General features: G+C 37.3%; 1 protein-coding gene and 1 long non-coding RNA gene across 6 annotated transcripts in view; one reads left to right on the forward strand and one right to left on the reverse strand.

The window, feature by feature from the left end:
- The window catches only part of LOC136257739 (phenylalanine--tRNA ligase alpha subunit-like), a 44,247-nt gene extending 39,369 nt beyond the window's left edge, over positions 1-4,878 (reverse strand). The window contains exon 1 of the mRNA XM_066051033.1: positions 4,584-4,878. Within this exon, the coding sequence (XP_065907105.1) occupies positions 4,584-4,724 (141 nt within the window). The 5' untranslated portion in view covers positions 4,725-4,878. The remainder of the gene's footprint in view (positions 1-4,583) is intronic.
- Positions 4,879-11,952: 7,074 nt separating this feature from the next.
- Positions 11,953-14,851, forward strand: LOC136257885 (uncharacterized). Of its 5 annotated transcripts, XR_010702277.1 has the most exons (10): positions 12,127-12,452; positions 12,501-13,079; positions 13,202-13,306; positions 13,562-13,624; positions 13,685-13,713; positions 13,841-13,903; positions 13,964-13,992; positions 14,040-14,173; positions 14,593-14,657; positions 14,717-14,851. It is a non-coding gene; the product is annotated as an uncharacterized lncRNA (long non-coding RNA). The 5 variants fall into 5 exon arrangements; XR_010702287.1 differs by lacking the exons at positions 12,127-12,452; positions 12,501-13,079 and adding an exon at positions 11,953-12,119; XR_010702276.1 differs by having other exon boundaries at positions 12,501-13,306.
- The last annotated feature ends 8,226 nt before the right edge of the window (positions 14,852-23,077 follow it).

Below are 23,077 nucleotides of genomic sequence, written 5' to 3' on the forward strand. Positions count from 1 at the left end.
GTAGATTTCCCCGAGCATTTAAGGGACGCGAAAGGTAGTACAGGGTTCAGCTTTGGTTCTTCACTCTTGTCTTCAACATAAGTTTGAGGAACTTTTTGTCTAAATGTGACCGAGCCTCCGAAAACAGGGCATGTGGGAACAAACTACACCCATCGCTCAACAGGTCATATCTCCGTACTGGAAAGTATATTTCCATTCTGTAACTTGCATCATGATGCCAATTAAATGCTTACTAAGAGCTGAAAATTCCAATGCCATAGCAGAACGGTACAAAATGTTGGGAGTGATGAAAGTGTGAAAAAGTAGACTAAAATCATGTGCCCACATGACCTATTATCGCAGGCTCGGTCACAAATTATATTTTTATTCACGTGACTGCCGGAACAATAGCAACAGCCTAATTCAAATGTGACCCGCTGAGTGAAAATCCGACTTGTTTGCACAATTCTGTTTTAGAGATAAATTCCTTTGAAATACATTGGATAAAAACACGTGCTACAAAATAGCTAATTTAACCGCTGGAAAACTCTGCAGCGATAGCTAATATCAGGAAGTATTCTTCTATAACTCCATTTTTCTACATATCTCCTCTATGTGTTGAGATCCTGTGTGCTTTGGAACCATGTGCACGTTCACTAGTGGGGCGGTTAGGTTCCCTAGTAATGGAGCAGTCTGGGGATAATAGGGCCACCGAATTATTATTTTTTGGGGGCACCCAAAAATAATAATTAATGTTATTTATTAATGTTATGTCTTAATGTTATTTTTAATTCCTATCGATACTTTTTGAGAAGCCCATAAAACCAGCCTAGCGGCGTGAAAAGTTTTAAATGAAGGTGAAACTATTCATATTTAATGTTTTTATGTAGCTACAGTGTGGTTTGAGGCAGGTGGAAAACTACAATTTGTTGTAGTAACACAAGTAAGCCAGCCTGTACATCGCTCTGCTCCAGCTGTCACTACCATGTTTTTCCGCCGCCAAATACAGCAAAAGCTGTAGGCTCTATTGGCTTTTCTGGGGCATAGAGATACTGTATATTAATGTTTTAGGTCCTGCATGTAGAAGCGTTTTTGGCGTGTTTCTCCCCAGTGACTCGGATACAAGCCTTCAAAGAGCTTGTTTCACCCGAAAAAAACGACTAAAAGTTCAATGAAACGTCTATACTACCAGTAACTTAAAAAATCGCTTCCACTGGACCTAGATATATTAGTTGTTTAGCCACTTGTGTTGAAATTATAAGGATTCAGTAATCTGTTAGTCTATTTTTTGGCGGCGAGTTTTTATAAAACATCGCTCTATTGTAGACCACATACCCAAGAACAGTTGTTGTTCTGTAGTAAAAACAAACAAGCACAATTAGTTGTATTGCTAACTCAACACAGTTGTTGAAACTATTTATCCCTGTTTGGTTTAAAGCAGGTTTTGTAATTTGTTCCGCCTACGAATTTTAAACTATTCCGTAACCTTAAGCTAGTGCTTTACTGAAAGTCATAAAACACCAAAATTATCACAAATAATTTAAAATTCCGATGATAAAATAAATTTTGTGTCCAGCGTTTAATCAAGTTAATACCTCTGGGAAAACTGACTATCTCCAATACCAGTCAAGACACTAGTTAATAAGAACAAAGTGGATATATTACCGGCACCGGTTACGAACGTGAACGGCTAGCACAAGTCCATCATGTACTGGACTATTAAACACACCAATTGTATCTAGGCGAGATAGGGTTGGCACGCGTCCAATATTTCCCAAGCATTCGACTTTGCATATAGTAGGTTTCCCAGAGTATTCAACTTTAAGGGACGCGAAAAGTAGTTCCTTAGTTTTGGGGTAGGGTAGGGTAGGGTTCAGCTTTGGTTTCTTCTTCACTCTTGCTATGCATAGAAGTCACTTCAGTCGGATGTTTATAGGTAGAAACTATGGGAGGTGAGTAGCTGCAGCACCGGTAGTACAGTGGTTACGAGCATTGATTATGACTACGGATTCCTGGGTTTAAGACCCCGCTGAGGCATCTGTTTTTCGCTTTCTTAGCGTTTTGTCATTAATATACGTGACTGCCGACACTAGCTATATAACTTTCTTAATAAAAATCTAATCTGCTTATATCATAGGGTAGCTCAAGGTTAGCTCTATCAATCACTACCACACAATAGCTTTTGAAGTTGCATGGGAAGGGTGTAGAGGATGGCGTCCGAGCGCACATGTCGTTGTCCGAGCATCGACGTTTTTGGACAGTGGCTTCTCCAGGTCACTGCAGCCACAAGATATAATCAAATTCTTTCATACTTATATATGGGAGTTATAGTCATAGGTCTTCATAATAGTGTAATAATTGATCGAGTCTTGTTGTTCCTCTAGGAAATATTTCGTCCGAAAATACATAGTGGTCGAAAATACCTGAGTTATTCTATTATATATGTATGTACTAATAATTATTATAAATATCTAATAATAGTCTAACGCAACGCTTTAATCACTTAAGTAAACAGTGAAGTAATGCTGGAATCGAATAATCTAATATAGTTGTGGATTAGCATCTTCATGGAGAGTAGGAATAACTTTGTTTTGTTGGGGATTAATGATTACTCCTATTATTAATAGTGTAGTATAATTAGAAGTAGCAGTAACAGGCAGTGCTGATAGTAGCAGCAAGTTGTACTTAGTGGCAGTAAGCCACATCTACTAACAGTAGCAGCAGCAGCAGCAGCAGCAGTAGCAGAATGTAATGTTCTTCGCAGGGAAACACACATTCCTATATAGTTATATTTGTTCCGGAACAAAATACCTACCATACCAGGGAAAACATTATTATTGTTAATAGTTATTTATTTTGATTTGCTGTGCAAATCCTCTAATAAGAGTATAATGGCACAGATAAACAGTTCGGTAAATTACAATAAGTGATTAAACACTCAAGTCAAGCCCAGTTTGTTTCTGTTTAAACTGTTCCAGTATTGTACATGATGCGATTTCACCACTTAATGAGTTCTAAATTTTTATTGAGGAGGGGAAGAATGAGTACAGGAAGGAGTTGATTATCATATATCACTGTGAATTGCATATTGATACTGAGTCAGTGATATGTGTACGGGGAAACACGGATATGTGTGTACGAGATCACGATACCTGGGGAAGCACCGTCACTATGATAGAGACGTGGAGTGGCGAGTTACAATTAGCTTCCTCATGTCTAACTCTCACCCAGACCATTTATGTTTGGGTAAGATCACAATTGTTTCGGCCGGACCTGCTAGACATAATTGGTCTGGCCTGTTCGTTCTACATAAGGGCCATAATATTTCTTTACAGAACACGATCCATTACCCATCGCACTAACAATGCTTTTCAGGAGATTTATTTATTCATTTATTAAATACTGGGAAGGTAACACTGCTGATGTTGTCCAGGGAACTAGCTTTGTCGCAGACAGTTGCACAGAAATTGACAGTTACAAAAAATTAACTATGAATAATCACCAAGTACAATTAATTATAACAATTGTCTATTTGATTATGAAATAAACTGATTAATGAACATGTGGTTCCATTCCTTTGATGGTTTTCGGAAAATTGTTTATGTAGTTATCTGCTTAAATATTGGCAAAATTGTAAATCTGTTGGCGCATTCTTGGACGGTAATTGCAAGGTAGGCCATTTGAGATTTTGTAACATGGCTGATACTCTATGGCTGTAATCGTGGTCACTAAAATTAATATTCAACGTTGAGCTCCCCTTTAGATCTTTTGATAGAACCAATACAATTACCATGGGCTCCTAGGGACTGCTAAACGTTCCTTTATCTTCAATTACCTTTTTACACTTTAGTTACCCTTAAAAGATATTAAAATCCCAATTGAAAAGTTATTACACCCAATCACTTAGTTAATGTACCCAAACTTAATGATTTTAAAATTTTTCTTGACAAGTAGCTAGTCTACTTTATTGTATGATTATTAATTAGTTAATAATTTTGTATATAAGTTTTTGCTATGTCATTTCAAATTTGCTAAATTCTTTTTGTACAGATCAGGCTTTACAGGCTCCTTGAGCCTTCTTCACCGATCAGGCTTTACAGGCTCCTTGAGCCTTCTTCACCTGTAACACAAATGATAAGTACTAAATAAAATCAGTTTCTTTACCCTCGGGAACTATCATATTTGGCGAACACCCAAATTCTGCAGCACGTAGCTAGACTATGTCAGAACAATCGTCATTATCTTAGAAAACATTCTAATGTCTTAGCTTCTCCACTGGAAATGGTTGAAAATGAGGTTTTTACTTTGACGTGTACTGAAGAGACTTCGCACAAAAAGATACAATAATCTTATGCATGGTATTATGTAGCTACAAGTGGAAATGTTCTTAGATTGCCTCAAACATGGAGAAATACTTCGTTATTGCAAGCTATTTTCAACATTTGTGCGTTTCCTGTACAAATCTTAAATAAGAACATCTCAGCTATTAATTGTAGGCTAATAGTGCCTATGCATCAATGTAAATAAAATTTGTGAACTGTTTTACAGCGAAGTTTTTTTGGGGGTGGATACTTATCAGCTACAATATTCTATCTGTCACTTACGTTTCCCATAGATTGTATGCTTTTAACAGCTCCCACGACAATTTGATGATCTCTTCCAGTACTAATAGCATACTCGTATGTGTCAATTTGACCATTATCGTCTATGGCCTTCAATATCTCTTCGTTTAATAGAACCGCCATTATTACATGAAAAATAAAAAGCAACCTAACAGATCATGAAAACTGGTAACATTAAAGTAATAGGGATACAACAGTAAACAGAAACATACAATACAGCTTGTGGAACTATAGGTCAAATTTATACGCAGTCGGCGGGCGGAAATTGGCAAGAATACGTACGTATATACATACCAAAATAAATAATAATTATTACAACGTACCTATTTATAATTATTCGTATGCGACGTGCGACACAGTAATAATCAGACATAGTTATGAGTAATGAAATGAACTTTTACTTCGGCTGGGCTATTAACAAAATAATTATTGTGGAATAAAACTTAAAGGAAAACATATCCTCAACCCCTTACCATTACTGGTCCGAGCTGCGTATCATTCAACCATCGATGGAAGTTACCAACCTCCCTTATTTTAAAAAATATAATTGTCAGTCTACAAAGAATGTTAAATGTTCAACAAGAATGAACCAAACCTGAATCTGACTATAATTTTTACGCCCACCTGGGTTAGCCTATTAAGCATAATGATTCTTCCTAGTGTCTGTATTTAGGTGAGTTTGAAACAAACTAGCTTTAACCCGTCTTCTAAGCTAGCTTCAATTGTAACTCACCTCATGCTTGAGTTACATTGGTCGGTGTCCATAGCCACCTCATTGTATCTTTGCACATTTCACAGTGATGTAGACTAGTACAACAATCTATTTGTGATACAAATAAATGGAAGCATAGCTAGACTATACAGAAAGGATTATAACTTCATAAACGTTTTGCCTAACGTAGAGATTATTAAGATAACGGATTGAGCATTTATGCATGAAACTACTTTTGAAGGGTGCAATGTGATAAATGCATTATTTTCTCATTGTTTAATTGTAATAATAATAATAATAATAATAGACATTGATGAGACATCTTATTGACAGTTGTGACAGATATATTCTTTTTTGTTTAATTGTCATATTTACTGTTGTTTCATGGTGTGTATGCTTTAATGTGTTTATTTAATTTGTCATAATAATAATAATAATAATAATAATAATAATGACAATAGTTGTTTCTGTCATAATAATAATAAATAATAATAATAATGCATAAGTAAGTTGTATTGAGTACTTGTAGAATTCTACAACGTTATTTGACTTAACTCTACGTGTTGTAATGTTTATGCCAGCTGTAATTCATTTTTCAGATTGGAAGTTGGTCAAATTTCCAGAACATTCTTTTCTTTAATGTATATTGTACACATGTTCTGCGTTAGCTACATATAAGAGTATAAACAACAACAATAATAATAATAATAATAATAATAATAATAATAATAATAACGCAGTGGATATTCGTCCTCAGTTGGACGCTATTTCTGTTTGATATCCATGCGGCAGTGTCACCCATAACTCGAGTATCAAACACACTAGCAGTATGAAGGTAAGTTTTTGCTTCGTACTCACCCAAAATCTTACCTTCATGCTGACAGTGAAAGTCCTTAACAGGCAAGAGTGAGGTTAGTGCTAGGATTAGGGTCGGGTTCAACTGTGGTTTCTTCTTCATTGGGTATTCTTATTATATAGATTTTTCTTGAATAACGTATATAAGGTAGAAACTAAGGGAGGTGGGTAGCTGGGAGCCTGTCACGCAGCAGGTAGTCCCCCGCCGAAAGTGGTCCGGCCGGACCAACTACCGCGCCTCAAGTAGTCCGGCCGGACCATGTAAAGTTGCTGCAGATGGTCCGCCCTGCTGCAGCTGGTCCCATCAATGAAATCTCCACTATCAGCTTCCCAGTCAGTACTAGCTCAACGTCTTGATCAAAACGCACTGCCCTCCACGAAATACGAGTCCTGAAGGGTGCTGATGAAAGACGGAATGGAACTAATAGGGGGCGTGCGCCGAGTTAAAAAGTCGTTTTAAACAGATTGTGCACTGTTTCCAACTTTCACACAATAACTAGAATTGTGTTAGAATTAGTTCGCTTCTGCTATAGACATGCTAGAAAACATATGCTCGATGGTTCTATTTAATGCCCACTGCAAGAATGCGTTGTACAATCGTCTAAGCTGAACAGTGATCATTTAGCTAAGCTGTTAACATATATTTTGTAAGCACTGTTAATATAATAACATACTGCAGTTTGCTAACTCTCGTAAATCGCTGCCAATATAATGGTAGAATTATAGTCGCTTCAGAAAACCAGCGACACTTGTACAAAAAGGCTTGAATACTGCTACAACATGAAAATACTACAGTAGTTTACCTGTTGGAATGGTAAGGAAGTACTTCTACATCAGGATTAAACTAAACTGGATGGATTTTATTTACACACACCTTGCCACGTGGTGGGCATTTAATAGAACTTTCGAGTCGAACGATTACTAGCATGCCTATAAACAGAAACAAACTAATTCTAGCATAATTCTAGTTGTTGTGTGACAGTTGGAAATAGTGCACAATCTGTTTCAAACGATTTTAAACTTGGCGCGCGCCCCGATCGATTCCGAAGCAGTGAAGCGAAATTTGAGAAATGCATGACCTATTTTTAAACATATAATTCTGAATATTGCATTGTTTTGCAATTGCACGTGGTTCTTAATCCGTGTACGCGTTGTGGGCACTAGTATCACTCTTGATCCCCCTTTCAAAAATACTACCAAAACATACTCTAATAGAGTAGTCAGTCAAATAGAACAGTCACCACTATGATATGGCTTAGTGTCATGTAGTCATCCACATGCAGTTGCCAACAGCATGTGACAGGATAACACTATAAGATGCATCTCTGGAAGAGGCTACAAATAAAGCTTCTGGAAACCTCCATCACTTTGGTGTAACTTGCAATGCTCAATTACCATCTCCACTTCCAGGGCCATGACAGACCAACTGAACAGTTGGCTAGTTTTCTCAGTTCCAATAAAACATGATTTAATCTCTATACTCTGATTAAGGCTGGAGTATGGGTTAGATAGCTGTTCTACCAATGGTGAAAACCATTAATTCACTTGGATACAGTGATCGGTAACTAATAGGCTATTTGGTGAAAAGCATAATAGGCTATTTTCAAAGCATAATTAGCTCAAGCCTAGCAGAGAATAACCAAAACTAATGTAAAAAGCTGTCTTTCTGGCAATGAGCCTAAGCAGCATGTATGTATAAACACAACTTGGCTAGTTGAAAATAAAAAATCATTTGTTCAGTTATGTAGATTCTCCATTTTAAAATCTGTTATTCACTTTAATTTAACTTGATGTGCTTTTCAGTCACTTGGAGCAACTGATTGTGACAACCAGCAAGGATTAATATTTTAGGACTTACTTATGTAGATAATCAGGTACAATTACAGCAGATACTGTATACTCAGTAATGTTACTTAGCAGTTGTCAGCAGACTTGTGTGTGTGTGTGGAGTCAGTAGAGGTCACTGATAAAGACAAGCCAAATGAGTTGTACAAGAAATTTTAGGACGAAAAGGTGGAATTGGAATTTTATTTTATTTCTATTTCAAACTATTGTGATAATGAGTCAGTGCTATGTACTTTCACACTTTCCATTTCTTGGATCCTGCATGTAGTTGAGATTCACACCAGCATTGGCAAAATTTGCATTTAGTGGATTCACTATAATATCCACTGTTTTACCCATAAATGTGTGAAAGCATCAGTGTTAAGACCAGACAGCCCTCACTGTTGGCCAGTGTTACAGTACATTAGGATGATTACCAATCAAGTGCCAAATCTGAAAGCTCCACTTGATGTCCATGCAACTATTTAAGTTACTGTACATTTCACCATTTTACACAGGGTCGTGGGTATCACATGGTTATATAGGAAAGGTTTTACAACAACACTTCACAAAAGTGCTGATACACACACAATTCATCACGAAGATTGTACTGGCCACTCAAAGTTGCAGGACTCTAAAAGAGTATACATGCAATATAAAATAATATTATTAATCAAGTGTGAGTAAGTTAGTTATTGATCACATGATCATTACAAACAATTATCCTTGAAAATGATATCTGGTATCTCTATTGCTTGATATTATGACATTCTCTTCTTGTACATTATACTCGTTGACTGTGCAGGACATGGTCAATAGCTGTAAAGAGCTCAAGTACTTTAATTATAGATGGTGAAATTGCAGTTCCAGTTTACAACTGCTACATAGCTATTGATTCAGATGGCACCGACCTTCCTGGTGGCTTAATGACTACAATATCAGCTCATCGTGGACTGCATTATAGTGTTGTGCATGAGATCAGTGAAGGTGCTACTGTACTTGTATGAAAATCCAGCTCCTAATTTAATCATGCTTCATGTCAATGACATAAGATTAACTTTCCAAGAATCTCTTACAATTGCATTTATGTGATGTGCATTAAGCCATTATACTTTTCATCATCATTTAGATAGCACTGTAACTGTAATGTGTGGATGTGGGTATATTACCACCCCAAAAACACCTTCGCTGTAAAAAAGGCGCGCCCAAGAAACTACAAGTACCTGGAACCCAATGTAAAAAAACAAAAAGAAAAAACAGCTCAGCTGAAGTGAAAAGTAACTGGTAACTTAAAGAGCTGATATCTGAAGCGGCCAAGAATACAATTACTAAAGTTTAATCCATGCAAGAACACCTTGGCTATAAAACAGGTGTGTACATGAAAGTAACTGGCAACTGAAATGGCTGATATCTGAAGCGGCCAAGAATGAATGGTCATATACAACTAATTCAAAAATTTAACACTGAACCTTTATAATTCAGCTGTGTTCCATATTCACTCTTGCTGCATCGTAAAATAATTTCTTTTAACTCTAATTGGCTGGTAATTTGTCCACCTTTTTTAATAGTCAGTATAATAGAGCAAAAAAAGGCGGCCAAATTACCAGCCAATTAGAGTTAAAAGAAATTATTTTACGATGCAGCAAGAGTGAATATGGAACACAGCTGAATTATAAAGGTTCAGTGTTAAAATTTTGAATTAGTTGTATATGACCATTCATTCTTGGCCGCTTCAGATATCAGCCATTTCAGTTGCCAGTTACTTTCATGTACACACCTGTTTTATAGCCAAGGTATTCTTGCATGGATTAAACTTTAGTAATTGTATTCTTGGCCGCTTCAGATATCAGCTCTTTAAGTTACCAGTTACTTTTCACTTCAGCTGAGCTGTTTTTTCTTTTTGTTTTTTTACATTGGGTTCCAGGTACTTGTAGTTTCTTGGGCGCGCCTTTTTTACAGCGAAGGTGTTTTTGGGGTGGATATCACTCATTTTTGTCAGTGATAGACTCTACATTTGGTTTAAAAGGAAATTTTTTTTGGAAATGAGCAATTAACATTAATGCAGAATATTATCTTGGAGAGTCAGTAAAATCCACACATAATAATGATTGTTTCATAACACCGTAAATTCGGAAGTACGAATTTACGGTTAGTATGACTGTTCTATTAGAGTAAATTTATCTTTACTGCCTGCATGTGACGAATATATCTCATATCTGTGCATGTTAAATGCTTCAGACACCTAATTAAACTTGCAAGTGACTAATTAGTTCACAGTTGCTACACAGCTATAAATACATTTGTAATTTTTATCACCATAATAATTATCATGTTATAACCATTTTTGAATATTTTGGTCACAACTTCAGGATTAGAGCAGCAGAGAAAGGAATAGAGGACTCAACCATCAAGACTTGTATATGGGAGATGGAACAGTATTGCAATGGACAATGCCGGTACTAACCCCTCAAGGGTGTTGCAGTACAGTATAGATGCAAGACCAGAGCCTCGATCGTCACCTTTTGAAGGATAATGCCAGCACTAACCCCTCAAGGATGTCACAGTGCAGTATCGATACAACCACTCCAACCAGTGCATAAGACCAGAGCCTCGATCATCACCTTTTGACTGAAATCTTTATACTTGATGAAGCAATTAAAACAAAAAAGTTGTAGTACTTATACTTTCCTGAGGGAGCATGCCCCCAGAGTCCCAGACTCCCTTGCCTGTTCAGCAGAATAATAGGATTGAGCCTTACTACCACTTTCACCTTTATTCTTGGCCCGGATGTACATATCGGCAACATAATACAGTAGCTGTAGACAGTGTTGGGCAAGTCACTTTGTAAAAGTAACTAGTTAGCTACATATTACATATTACTTGCAACAGAACTATTTAGTTACAGTTACATATTACCCATAAAATAAAGTAACTGTAATAATATTACATATTATATTACTTTGTGTCCACAGCCTTAAGCTGTCACGTGTGAAACTACCACCTTATCACGTGACATGATTGCGTTGTTGGACAATGTACAAATCTTGGTTATAAGTAAGAAACTAGTGAATAAGCTTCATTCAATAGGCCTCGTTACTCCATTGTGGTTAGGCGTTACTCAGAGGATTACTAACGAGATTAGTAACTTCGTTACTTTTAGTAATAATATTACGTCATATTAGACTCGTTACAGCAAGAGTACATAATAAAAATAGGGAGAGAGAGTGTCTAACTGCCAATACAGCCTGTACAAAATCACTGTGTATTATTGAAAAGACAATGATCTTTGAACAAATAAACACTTTTACCGACTATAGAGATCTGTTGATAGGTGTTGAGTGCTGTTGATAGGTGTTGAATAAAGTAAAGCCTTTGCTCTACCAATGTGTGGATGCTCTATAATACGCAGTGATTTTGGCTGAAGGTGTCCTAGTTAGACACTCTCCCTCCCTATTTTTATTATGTACTCTTGGTTACAGTAATTATATTACTTAGGTAACGCGTTACGTTTGTAAGTAAAGTATCTTGCGTTATATTACCTGTTTTCATAGCGTATTACTTTGTTACCACAAAAGTAATAATATTACGTAACGCGTTACTTATGTAACGCGTTACTCCCAACACTGGCTGTAGATAATGCTAGTTAATGCGCCTAGGCAGAGCTATAGGGGTGGGAATTTTTCCCTACTATCACACTATCACAGTAGTTCTTCTCGCAGTTCTTTGCCTGGCCATCATCAACTGCTGTCCATCAACTGCTGTCAAAACATTAGTCTCGTCCCCCAGACCCTTCCTCAAGCATGCTTATCACACAAAAATAACTTAGTTTAGCAGTGCACAAACAATTATTGACAGCTTATAGTGTGTTAAAGTACACTTAACGCATTGTTGAACCATGTATACTACCACAATCCACCGGATTGACAACTAACACGTGATCTATTTAGGGGAAATCTCGTGGAAAGTCCCTAATTACCTTAAGCGGACACTCGTGATACCGGCGTGGTTTTAAATTGAATGGTTTAAGAATGTAACTAGATGGTGAGGCGTACTTTAATCGGCTCGACTTTAATGAGAAACTTGAGCCCCTCGTGAGAAACTACATCGCTTGAGCAACGCTTGAAGAAGTAAGAGTCAAGAATACTGAGGTACTCTATGATACATGCCAGTCTTGAATGATAACGAAACGAGGAGTGAAGTTTGTGCAACGTGTCACATCGCCAAACATTGATTCACCGTGTTTGTGAGATAGGGTTTATGGACCTGTCCACCAGATGCTGAAAGGAAATTCATTCCACCACATGGTGAAAGGAAATTCATTCCAACTTGTGAAGTTATTGATATAGTCATTGTTGGGGTCCACGGGGACATCGATGATCATTTACCAGTCAGCTGTAAGTAATGTCACAACAGAAGGAAAGGAACCATTTCTATACCCCTATGGCATACTGATTTTCCTGGTCAGTTTTTGTACACTCAACCACAGAAATGTAGAACTTTGGTTGCAGGTGGAAAATAAACACATTTTTACTCAGTTACAAGAGATTCACCCAGCTGGGATAAAATGTTGAAGTAGGGTTGGGAGGTATTTAGGTATTAGTAGTTAAAATGGTATTTTTCAGATACCGTTGTGGCTTTCTAAAAATACCGAATACCGAATTTAATGCATTAATTAAATTTTTGGTGGTTTTGTGGTGGCTACACATGAAGTCAAGCCCCACACAACCATGTGTTTATGCTGTGGGCAAGACAAACACAATAATTTACTTTTTGAGATATTCAAACCTTACTTTGTGGTACAATTTGTCATTTCATTTGTTCCTTTTAAAGATAACTTTCACTACTAGCACAATGTGAGTATAGGTATAAATCACAGCTTACCCAGGTTTTTAAGAAGTGTACAATATAAAAGGTATTTAGTGATACCGAGGTATTTTTCCTAATACCGTACCGTTCTTCAAAAAAGGAATACCGCCCATCTCTATGTTGAAGTGAATGTCATTAGTACTAACTTGTTCATCAGGTATTGGACAATTCCAAGTGTCCAGATTATGCAGTTGTCCTCATGTTCAAGTTTACACGTTTAGGCAAGTTCCACAACGTCCTATAATCTATTACTATATCAGTGTGGAATAATGCTTATATAATATTTTTCATATTCCAGGCTTTAGGTGTATTGTATTTAACACCTGTTTGTTGGTTTTTGCAGGCCATCTGGTCATACTGGTTTATCCACTAGCAGTTGAATGTGATCATGGTACATATGTAAGTTGAGACCATGCAAGAACAAAGATACAGGTGTCATGAATTTTAGGTCAGTTAACGTTCAGAGGAATTGTATTATTGCAACTGTTCTTTTTGTAGTTATCAATTATCAGTGACCAGTTTGTGATAGCGTACTTTTGTTTGACCAATGACCTAATGTTCTGGTTTAGATGCTTACCCAACAGTTATGTTACTCACTTAACCTGCATATGGGATATATATTTTTTAGTTCATTTTGATTATCCATCCTTTATTGGTACAGCCTGGAATATTGATTTTTTTGCACATTCTCTTTTTAATTCAGTGCCTGCTGGATTGTTTCGTCAGATATCGAAACAGGTGTCTGGTGTTGCGACCGATGTTCCAGGTCAGTTTGCATGTGTGTTTAATTTAAGGTTGACTTCAGTGCCTGCTTATTCTTTTACAGTTCTCGGTATCGAGTGTTATGAATTTCAGGTCAGTTGACGTACAGAAGAATTGTATTATTGCAATTGTTTTTGTAGTTATCAATTATCACTGTATCCATCCTTTATTGGTACAGCCTGGCATATTGATTTTTTTGCACATTCTCTTTTTAATTCAGTGCCTGCTGGATTGTTTCGTCAGATATCGAAACAGGTGTCTGGTGTTGCGACCGATGTTCCAGGTCAGTTTGCATGTTTGTTTAATTTAAGGTTGACTTCAGTGCCTGCTTATTCTTTTACAGGTCTCGGTATCGAGTGTTATGAATTTCAGGTCAGTTGACGTACAGAAGAATTGTATTATTGCAATTGTTTTTGTAGTTATCAATTATCACTGTATACTAGTGATGTGAATTTGCAGGTCAGTCTACTCAGATGTATCGGGTATAGTGTTGATGGGTTCAAACAAATATCCAGTGTAGACTGTGAGTGGCATCAAGGGTGTTAATTTCTAGGTCAGTTTACATGTTGTGATGTTAGTGATTTTTTCCTAGTACCCAGATGTTAAGTGTATTGTATTTAATGCCCACCTGTTATGTTTTTAAATTATGGTATATCAGTGTAGACAGTGCAACAGTAAGCCTTCTGTGTTGTAGTAACTATTTGTTTCATAATTATGCTGTTGTCCTGGAATGGCACAATTTTTGGGCAACCAGTGTGAAGTCCAGTGGTATAAACATTGTATTATGACCAAGTTGTGATAGCGTACTTTTTGTTTGACTAATGTCTTAATGTTCAGGTTTGACATGCTTACCCAACAGTTATGTTATTCATTCACTTAGCCTGGGAAATAATTTTTGTTCATTTTGATTATCCATGCTATTATTGATATAGCCCGGCATATTGATTTTTTATACATTCTCTTTTAATTCAGTGCCTGTTGGATTGTGTCATCAGATATCGAAACAAGTGTTTTTGGTGTTGCGACCGATGTTCCAGGTCAGTTACATGAGCATTTAATTTAAGGTTAACTTCAGTGCCTGCTTATTCTTTTACAGGTCTCAGTATCGTCATGCTTACATACAAGAAATCATCACTATTGTTGGAACTATTTTTAGTCAAGTCTTGATGTGATGTTGATTAACATTGTTACACATTGTTGTATGTTTACCATATGGCAAGAAATTTTCATGGCCATAATGAAATTTGAATATTGTGTAAGTTGTGTGGAACAACCCCAACTCATACATGGTCACTGGCAAACCACGAACCACATTCGAGCCACAACACCACCAACTACATTCCAGCAATCCATTACAAAATTTTGTTGCACCATTTGTGTGTGCATAATACTTAATGAAAGCCACAACACAAGCTACATGGTACACACTACATAGAGGTGGTAACCCCTAAAGGCTTGTTACCTTTTGTATTCGCCTTGTCGGCCTTTGTGGTTAATCTATTAAAAATTACATGTAAATAGAGAATTGAAAAGTATGCTTAAAGCACCTTCGCTAGTGATTTTGTTCTTCACACCAGACAACTGGCGATTTATAAACGCTCGCATGGGGTGTGGCACTAAATGGAATTTAAAAGATTTCAGCTTAAAACGCCATCCCTAGGGAACTTACGGTTCAGCACGCTGTCACAACTTGTTTATCAGGCATTAGAGTTTGTGTCCACGTCGTGCCTTTAAAAGTTATTGTAGGGATTAGAGGTTTGATTGAACAAAATTCGCGTATAGGCAAACCAGGATTGGATAATGTCAGTGCTAGATGGACTATACAAACACGACTATGTTGACTGGTATAACGTGACAGTAGTTGTAACATAAGGTAGAGAAATACAGTGAAATACGCCTATTTTTTATTTTGCGATGGTTACTTTTTTATTTTAGCGAGGTCGCAAGAAAACTATGATGATGACGACTCCAAAAGATTTTTTTATCACGTAACACAATACAAATCTATTGAGAGATGTTGCGTAATCTGGGACTAATATTGCGAAACCGGCCCTACACGTAAATAACTCACAGTAGTGGCCGCGCGTCTTTTAATTGGGCGTGCGCTTTGTAGTTTCTTGGCCGCGCGACTCACTACCGTGAGTCTTGATATGCTCAGGCATCACAGCCAATAAACTTCCAGTAGACTCTTGCTCTGCCAGTGGATTGTGCCAGTCAACTTCGATACTGTGAACACTAATATAATAGCATCAGCTACAGTTTTGTTATTATGTTATTTATATGTAATTTATTTTGTCGGCATTAAGCTGCAAGTTTAATTGTACAGTGGAACCTCTCTATTATGGACATTGTGAGACCCAGAATTTTGCCACTTTTTACTGTAATATACAGGTTTTCCCTTTTGAGAGGTAAAAATGTATTAACCAGACCGTTTGGGCTCAAAATTTTGTCCTTATTATGGAGGTTTTTTTCTATTGTGTCCTTAATTTGGGGAGTTTGTTAAGATAGGTTCCACTCTATGTACTAGCTAGCTATAGTGCTAGCTATAGTGTTTTTACATAGATACTATGGTATCTATGCATGGTTTTACCCCTAATGTTTACAGCAGCTGATCCAGGGTTTATCAAAGGGGGTGCACCAGTATATGGAGTAGAGATCTGTGCCCTCCAGAAGCTAAAGCTTTTTGCAGAACAAAATATCTTAAATGGTTTAGATCATACTGCCTTTTATGTGGACTACATTGATCAAGAGTTGTATAGGAGCATTAAAGTGATAATCATGCCAGCAGATTATTATTATGTAGACCTAAAGAATGGCATACACAAGATCACATGTATTTCATTTGCAAGATATCCTTAGCAGGCTAAATGTACATGTACCAATGCAATTGTAGATGTTAGGTGACTGCACTATTAGAGTATTGACTGACTGCTCTATTAGACTATCTCGATCTTGTATAACACGTACGCATACTAGTACAATTATAAGGCCACCTCGAAGGCCACAGTGGAACGGGAAGCTAGGTCGGGCACTTTGTACCTAGCCCTACACTTTCTCAAAGATCTGTGATCGAGTCTATGACAAAACCAGTGTGGAGACCACTTATGGCAGAGGGGGACCAACTGTGGCGGCGTAAGTTGTCCAGGGGGGACAAGTTGCAGTGCTGCAAGAAGTCCGGGGGGACCAAGTATGTTTGCTGCAACTGGTCCGGGAGGAACGATTTTGGGGAGACCGGTTGTAGCATGACAAGCCACGTAGCACAGTGGTTACGAACCTGGGCTCACACACTGTAGGTACCGGCTTCGATTCCCGGTCAGGATTATGTCGTTTGGGACCTTTCTGTCCAAGTTTTTAATTCACGTGACTGCCGGACTGATATCCACTGCGTAATAATAAGGCCAGGCCAAGTTGATTGACAGTTTATCGTCCGGGATATTTGAAAAAGTCATGCGGGCGGGAGGTCATTTTTCATATTTCGTAATTTTTTTAACATGGAAAAACATTTAAAAAGTAACTTCACACAGTTGTTAGCTACTTTAACAATGATTGCAGAACTTATTTGATTACGTCACTGTTAATACTTAGCTATTCGTTTATGCAATCTCTCTTTAGAAATCCAATTATTGAAGGTACTAACGAGTCCAGGCTGGGAACAATCGTCACGTTTGTTGCACACACCATATTTTAATATACAAAAACGAGTTCAGAAGCGTAAGCAATGATTATCACGTGAGAAATAATGAATTATGAAATTATTACTCTATTCCTAAAAACCCATGCGGGCGGTGACGATAAACTGTGAATTAATTTGGCCTGGCCTAATAAGGTAGTGGTTACTGAACTGAATGGTTTTTATTTTCGCGTCTAGTAGTTTACCCTAGCATTTGACTTTAGGGCACGCGAAAAGTAGCATTACCGTTAGGGTTAGGCTCGGGTTCAGCTTTGGTTTCTTCTTCACAATTAGGTTACGTTCTTCTCACTGTATATAGTGAGACTACTACATGAGTAGCATTTATTAAGTAGAAAAGTAGGGGTAGTGGGTAGCTAGCAGCGGTAGAACAGTGGTAAGGCCACTGCCTACAGTTCCAATAGTCCAGGGTTTGAGCCCAGGTTGAGTTTTGTGGTATTTTTTCGTTTAGTGACCCTTTTTTGTCTAAGTTTACTGTAGGTTCAATAGCGAGTCCGGCTTATTGAACCGCCTTTCGGTTCAGTAACTACTGCCTAGTAATATTGACCCATTCTTTCTGATGCAGCAGGTTACCCTACTGGAGAAGTACTTGTTACTGCATGACTTAAGTATTGGGGGTGTTTGGTTACCACAAGCTTGTGAGGCGTTGTTCGATGTACGTATTGTAGATAGCTACAGAAGCCCAGTCTTATTTGATTCACACAACCAAATCAGTACTCTTTGGAGCCAAAATTGAAAAGAAGCGAAAGTATTCAACTGCTTGTTGTGCACGCTGAGCTCACTTCACACCTTTCGTTTTTCTGTGGACGGTCTGGCTGGTGGTGAAACATCCTCTTTTATTGAGAGACTTGCTAGTGGCCTTTGCTGCTCGATGGGATAGAAATTACAGTGATATTTTCTCTTGTGTGGGAACAAGGTTGGGATTTGCTTTAATAAGGCTACTGTGTTGTGTCTGCGTAGTTCACAGACCCGTTGGAGATGCTTGGGTTTTGGGTATAGTGCTGCAAAATGCTGACTATAATTATCTGGACAATCTATAGCTAAATTCTTCTTTTTGACGCGATATTATTATTGTTACACAGGTACATACTGAAGACTACACCATACTACTACTTATTATCTTACTATATACTTATTACTAGCTACGTACTTAACTTAGCCAATGTCAAAGTCAGGAAATTCGTCCTCAGCAGTAAGCGAATACTGGCGGAGTGTCATTTTTGCATTGTACCTCCAGAAAGTCACAAACAGTTGCTGGAGAAGTTGGCACCTAGCAAACTTTCGATTCTAACAGTTTTTCTGTCAGCTATGGATCCTAAATTGTTTAATTTGTTGTAATGATAAATTTATTTGTTTATAGTATGCTATGTAAAATTAATGTTGTTTCATAATAATAATAATAATTATAGTTCATACTACTATATAATTTTAAATTTATTATAAGGTTTAAAATTCTTGCTGATTTCTGCTACTTTTTGCACCAGTACCATATCGCGTGCAAATACCACTATGCTTCTGTCATTTCTTAAATAATAAATTATTATTATTATTAATTTGCTGTTGTATCATAATTAAAAGATATGTTTAGCGTTATAAATTTAATTATGTATTAATTCGTATATATGCTACATAAAAATAATAATAATAATACTAACACTAATAATAACAATAATTAGCGGTGGAGGAAGTAGTTAATATAAGGGGGCTGAGTGGTGTATAGAGTCTCTGGCAGCAGGGGGTCTGGGGGGAACCCAGAAGATGTAACCATTTTAGCTTTCACCATGTCTCAAAGTTCACCAAAATTAGTTTATAGCAATTTTATAGGTAAAATTTAAAGCATTTTAACTAAAATACCAACTTTTAGTCAAAACTATTTTAAACAGGCTATTTGCCAGCTAAAAACTATTTTTGGCGAAGCTTTTAACTGTCAACTACAGGTTTAATGAACATAATAGCATTTATAAGCAGTACAAAACAGCCTCTAACCACTAGATATAGTGGTAAGACACCAACTCTTAAAGTAAGAGGTACCTGGTTCGATTCCCGCTGTAGGCAACTTTTTCGTTTTTAAAGCCGCTTTTAGGAACACGTTTTTATGAAGGTTTGACTGCTCTATTAGGGTATTTGAGCGTTCTATTAGAGTATATCGATCTTTATCGCGGTTTCCAGCCCCACTCCAGGAAGGATAATTTCGTCGTGATATCATTCTGGTGGTTTCAGCCCCCCAGTACCCCCGTCCGCCGCCTATGATTCTCACAGGCAATTCTAAGGGGCAGGGGAGCCATGACCCCTGCTGAAAAATAACTTAAAGGTTTGGGGAAAAGTTGCAGTTTAGATCGACACTGTTATTATTAGCATTTTTCATGTTTTTAGCATAAATCTTAGGCTGTTTTCAAGCCACCAAATTGCAAAAATCCAGCAGCATCTGGGAGTTGCACCCTCCAGAACCCCTGGAATTCTAGTTTTTCTGCAGCCAAACAACAATAGAGTAAGCCACCAATGTTCGACCACCATCGGTTCGGACGCGGTTTTTCTTTAAACCCGCGAAGAAAATTTCTACTCTTGGTATGCCTTTGGAGAGGTCTTGGCCATAAACTCTTGCATGCAAAATTTCAGACCTCCTGCTTTCTTCGTCTGGCTGCAGGAGTTGCAAAAGTGACCTGTCCGAATGTTCTCAATTCTCGGACAAAAATATGTAGTATCGGTCGAGTGGCACTGCTCGTAATGCTTGAAGCTGATCAAGTCTTTCTGTGCTTGATATGAAAGAGCATCTCTTATACTCTCCAAATATGTGTAGATATTTGGCTTAGTCTTTATTGGCTGTGAATTACAAAGCTCCAAAATCACCTCTGTCGTACAATCTTAAATTCGGCTACATGTGAAGCTCGTGCAAAACAAATAGTTACCTATATGGAATTCAAAGCTATTTTTATGAACATTGAGATCATCAGCTACCGTTCAATAGTAAATAGATACATGCACAATGACCGCACTTTGATTTTTTCCCGAATAGCTACATTGTATTTAGGCTTCTCTGACAGTAGCAACCTAGCTACTGCACCCAGCACATATATACACACTCCAAATCCTCTTAAATGGGGTTTTGACTATCCCATATCTTAAAAATGTCGAAAGTTTCTCTACAAAATGTCCAGGACATTAGCCAGATTGAAATACTCTAATAGAGCAGTCAGTTACTCTAATATAACGATCAGCCAATGTATTATCACATGTAATCAGTATTTAAGCGTTGTAATCAACGAAATTCACATATTAATAGTCTTATGGAAGTGAATATGCCTGGGCGTACCCCTCAGATTTTCTGACTGCTCCAATTGTATAATAGGTGACTGTTCTATTAGAGTGTTTTGATCTGGATAATGTTCTGGACATTTTGGAGAGAAAATTTTGACATTTTTAAGGCAGGGGTTAGTCAAAATCCCATTTAAGTAGATTTGGATTGCGTATATGTCGTAAGGCTGCAGCAAAAGCTATGCAAGTTCTTGGTTTGCTAAGAAGGTCCTTCAAACTTTTTTCTGTTGACTTGTTGACTTTTTTGTACATAATGTATGTCAGACCTCACTTGGAGTATTGCATCCAGGTCTGGAGCCCTTACTTGGCGAAAGATATTGATCTCCTAGAGAAAGTACAGAGACGTGCCACCAAGTTATTACCTAGTTTATTTTATTTATCATACGAAACTCGTCTAGAGAGACTTGGTTTATATTCACTGTATTGTAGACGTCAAAGGGGAGATCTAATTGAGACCTACAAGATATTGAATGGTTACTATGACATCAACCCTACCTCATTTTTCACTTTGAGTAATACGGATACCACCAGAGTTCACTACCGTAAACTCTTTAAATTTCGATCTCGGCTGCTAGTGAGGCATATTTTTTTCACCAACAGAGTAGTTAATTTGTGGAATTCTCTTCCAGCAGATGTTATTTCTGCACCAACTGTGGCATTGTTTAAGAAGAATCTTGATGATTTATGGAGAACAACAAGATATGGGCACTCTCAAAGGCCTGCGGCCTAGCTTGACAGTCTTGTACTGCCAAGCAATTTTTGGCCATTAATAATAATAATAATAATAATAATATGTGTGTTGGGTGCAGTAGCACGGCTGCTACTGTAAGAGAAGCCTAAATGCAATGTAGAGTAAGCCACCAATGTTCGACCACCATCGGTTCGGACGCGATTTTTCTTTAAACCCATATGACTCAGTTAATGTTCATTCAACCAATTTGTTTAAGACACACCTCGATAGATTTTATTATGATTACCAGTATGATATTGTATAGTTATTTTTGTAGTAGTTTGATTGTTTAGATCAGGTTTTTACAGGCTTTGCCTCCTTACCTGTACCCCCAATAATAATAATAATAATAAAAAAAACCACAAAGAAAATTTCTGCTCTTGCTATTCCTTTGGATAGGTCTAGGTCATAAACTCTTGCATGCAAAATTTCAGACCTGCAGCCTTCTTTGTCTGGCTGCAGGAGCTGCGAAAGTGACCTGTCCGTATGTTCTCAATTCTCGGACAAAAATATGTATTATCGGTCGAGTGGCACTGCTCGTAATGCTTGAAGCTGATCAAGTCTTTCTGTACTTGATATGAAAGAGCACCTCTTATACTCTCCAAACATATGCAGATGTTTGGCTTAGTCCTTATTGGCTGTGAATTACAAAGCTCCAAAGTCACTTCAGTCCTGCAATTATGATTATGATTATGATTAAGATTACTGAAAACACAGTTACAAACTGATATGTTCAGGTAAGGAAAAACATTACAAATCACATAGATAAGAGTCAGTTATAATTTATCTAAAAATACTTGTAGTAGCGATTCCGGGAGAATTTTAAAATTAATGGAAGTAGTTTTTATTTAGGCCAATGAAACTTGATTAGCAGTTTCGCGTCATCGCCCGCATGCTTTTGATACACCCGCATGGAATTTCATTATTGGTATTTCAGATCAAAATACTCTAATAGAACGGTCACTTTTACTCTAATAGAGCAATCAGCTATACTCTAATGGAAAAATCACTTGTTATAGATTAGTAACGTACCTTAGCTATTTAATGCAAGAGTAATCAGTGTAGATCTCACTGTTTTTTGGCAGGAATCTTCATGTTTGGATGTGTGTTGTGCTTTTGGAAAAATAATGAATAATGAATAATAACCGCCCGCCCGCATCAAATTTTCAAAAATCTGAGCGAGAAACTGGTAATCAAGTTTCATTGGCCTTAGCATAGCCTTGCAGTACTCCCTAAGGATCTCATAAACACTTAGTTTTTAAAATCCGTCATAGGATAGTGGAGTTATAAGTAATTTTGTCCTGGAAAATAGGCAAATTTTTTCCATATCTTTCCATTGAAAATAGTCCCAAAAATGGCACAATTGAATGAATACTTATAACTGAGCTTCGCAATAACATTTTGAACTTCTGTTTTCTGTTATCAATACTTTAATATATGGACCACAGTGTAACCTTACTTGTAGGACCCTCTGAATAAAGGTCACCTCCATAGAAAGCCACTAAATAGTTGCATGCATTTAGGATATTGCAGATGGCAAAGCAGCATACACATAGTGAAGTTAAACCACTCTGTAGCAGTCACCTCCACTCAAAAATACAATGTGTATGTAAAGCAAGAAGTTGTACTGTTGATTTATAGCTGCTTATATGATTATTTTTTCTCTTAATGTACAGCTCCTTGACAGCTACCAAAATGGTGCATCAAGAAGATGAGCTATTTGTGGT

The sequence above is a fragment of the Dysidea avara genome, chromosome 1 (genome assembly GCF_963678975.1).
Source record: "Dysidea avara chromosome 1, odDysAvar1.4, whole genome shotgun sequence".
Taxonomy (NCBI): Eukaryota; Metazoa; Porifera; class Demospongiae; order Dictyoceratida; family Dysideidae; genus Dysidea; species Dysidea avara.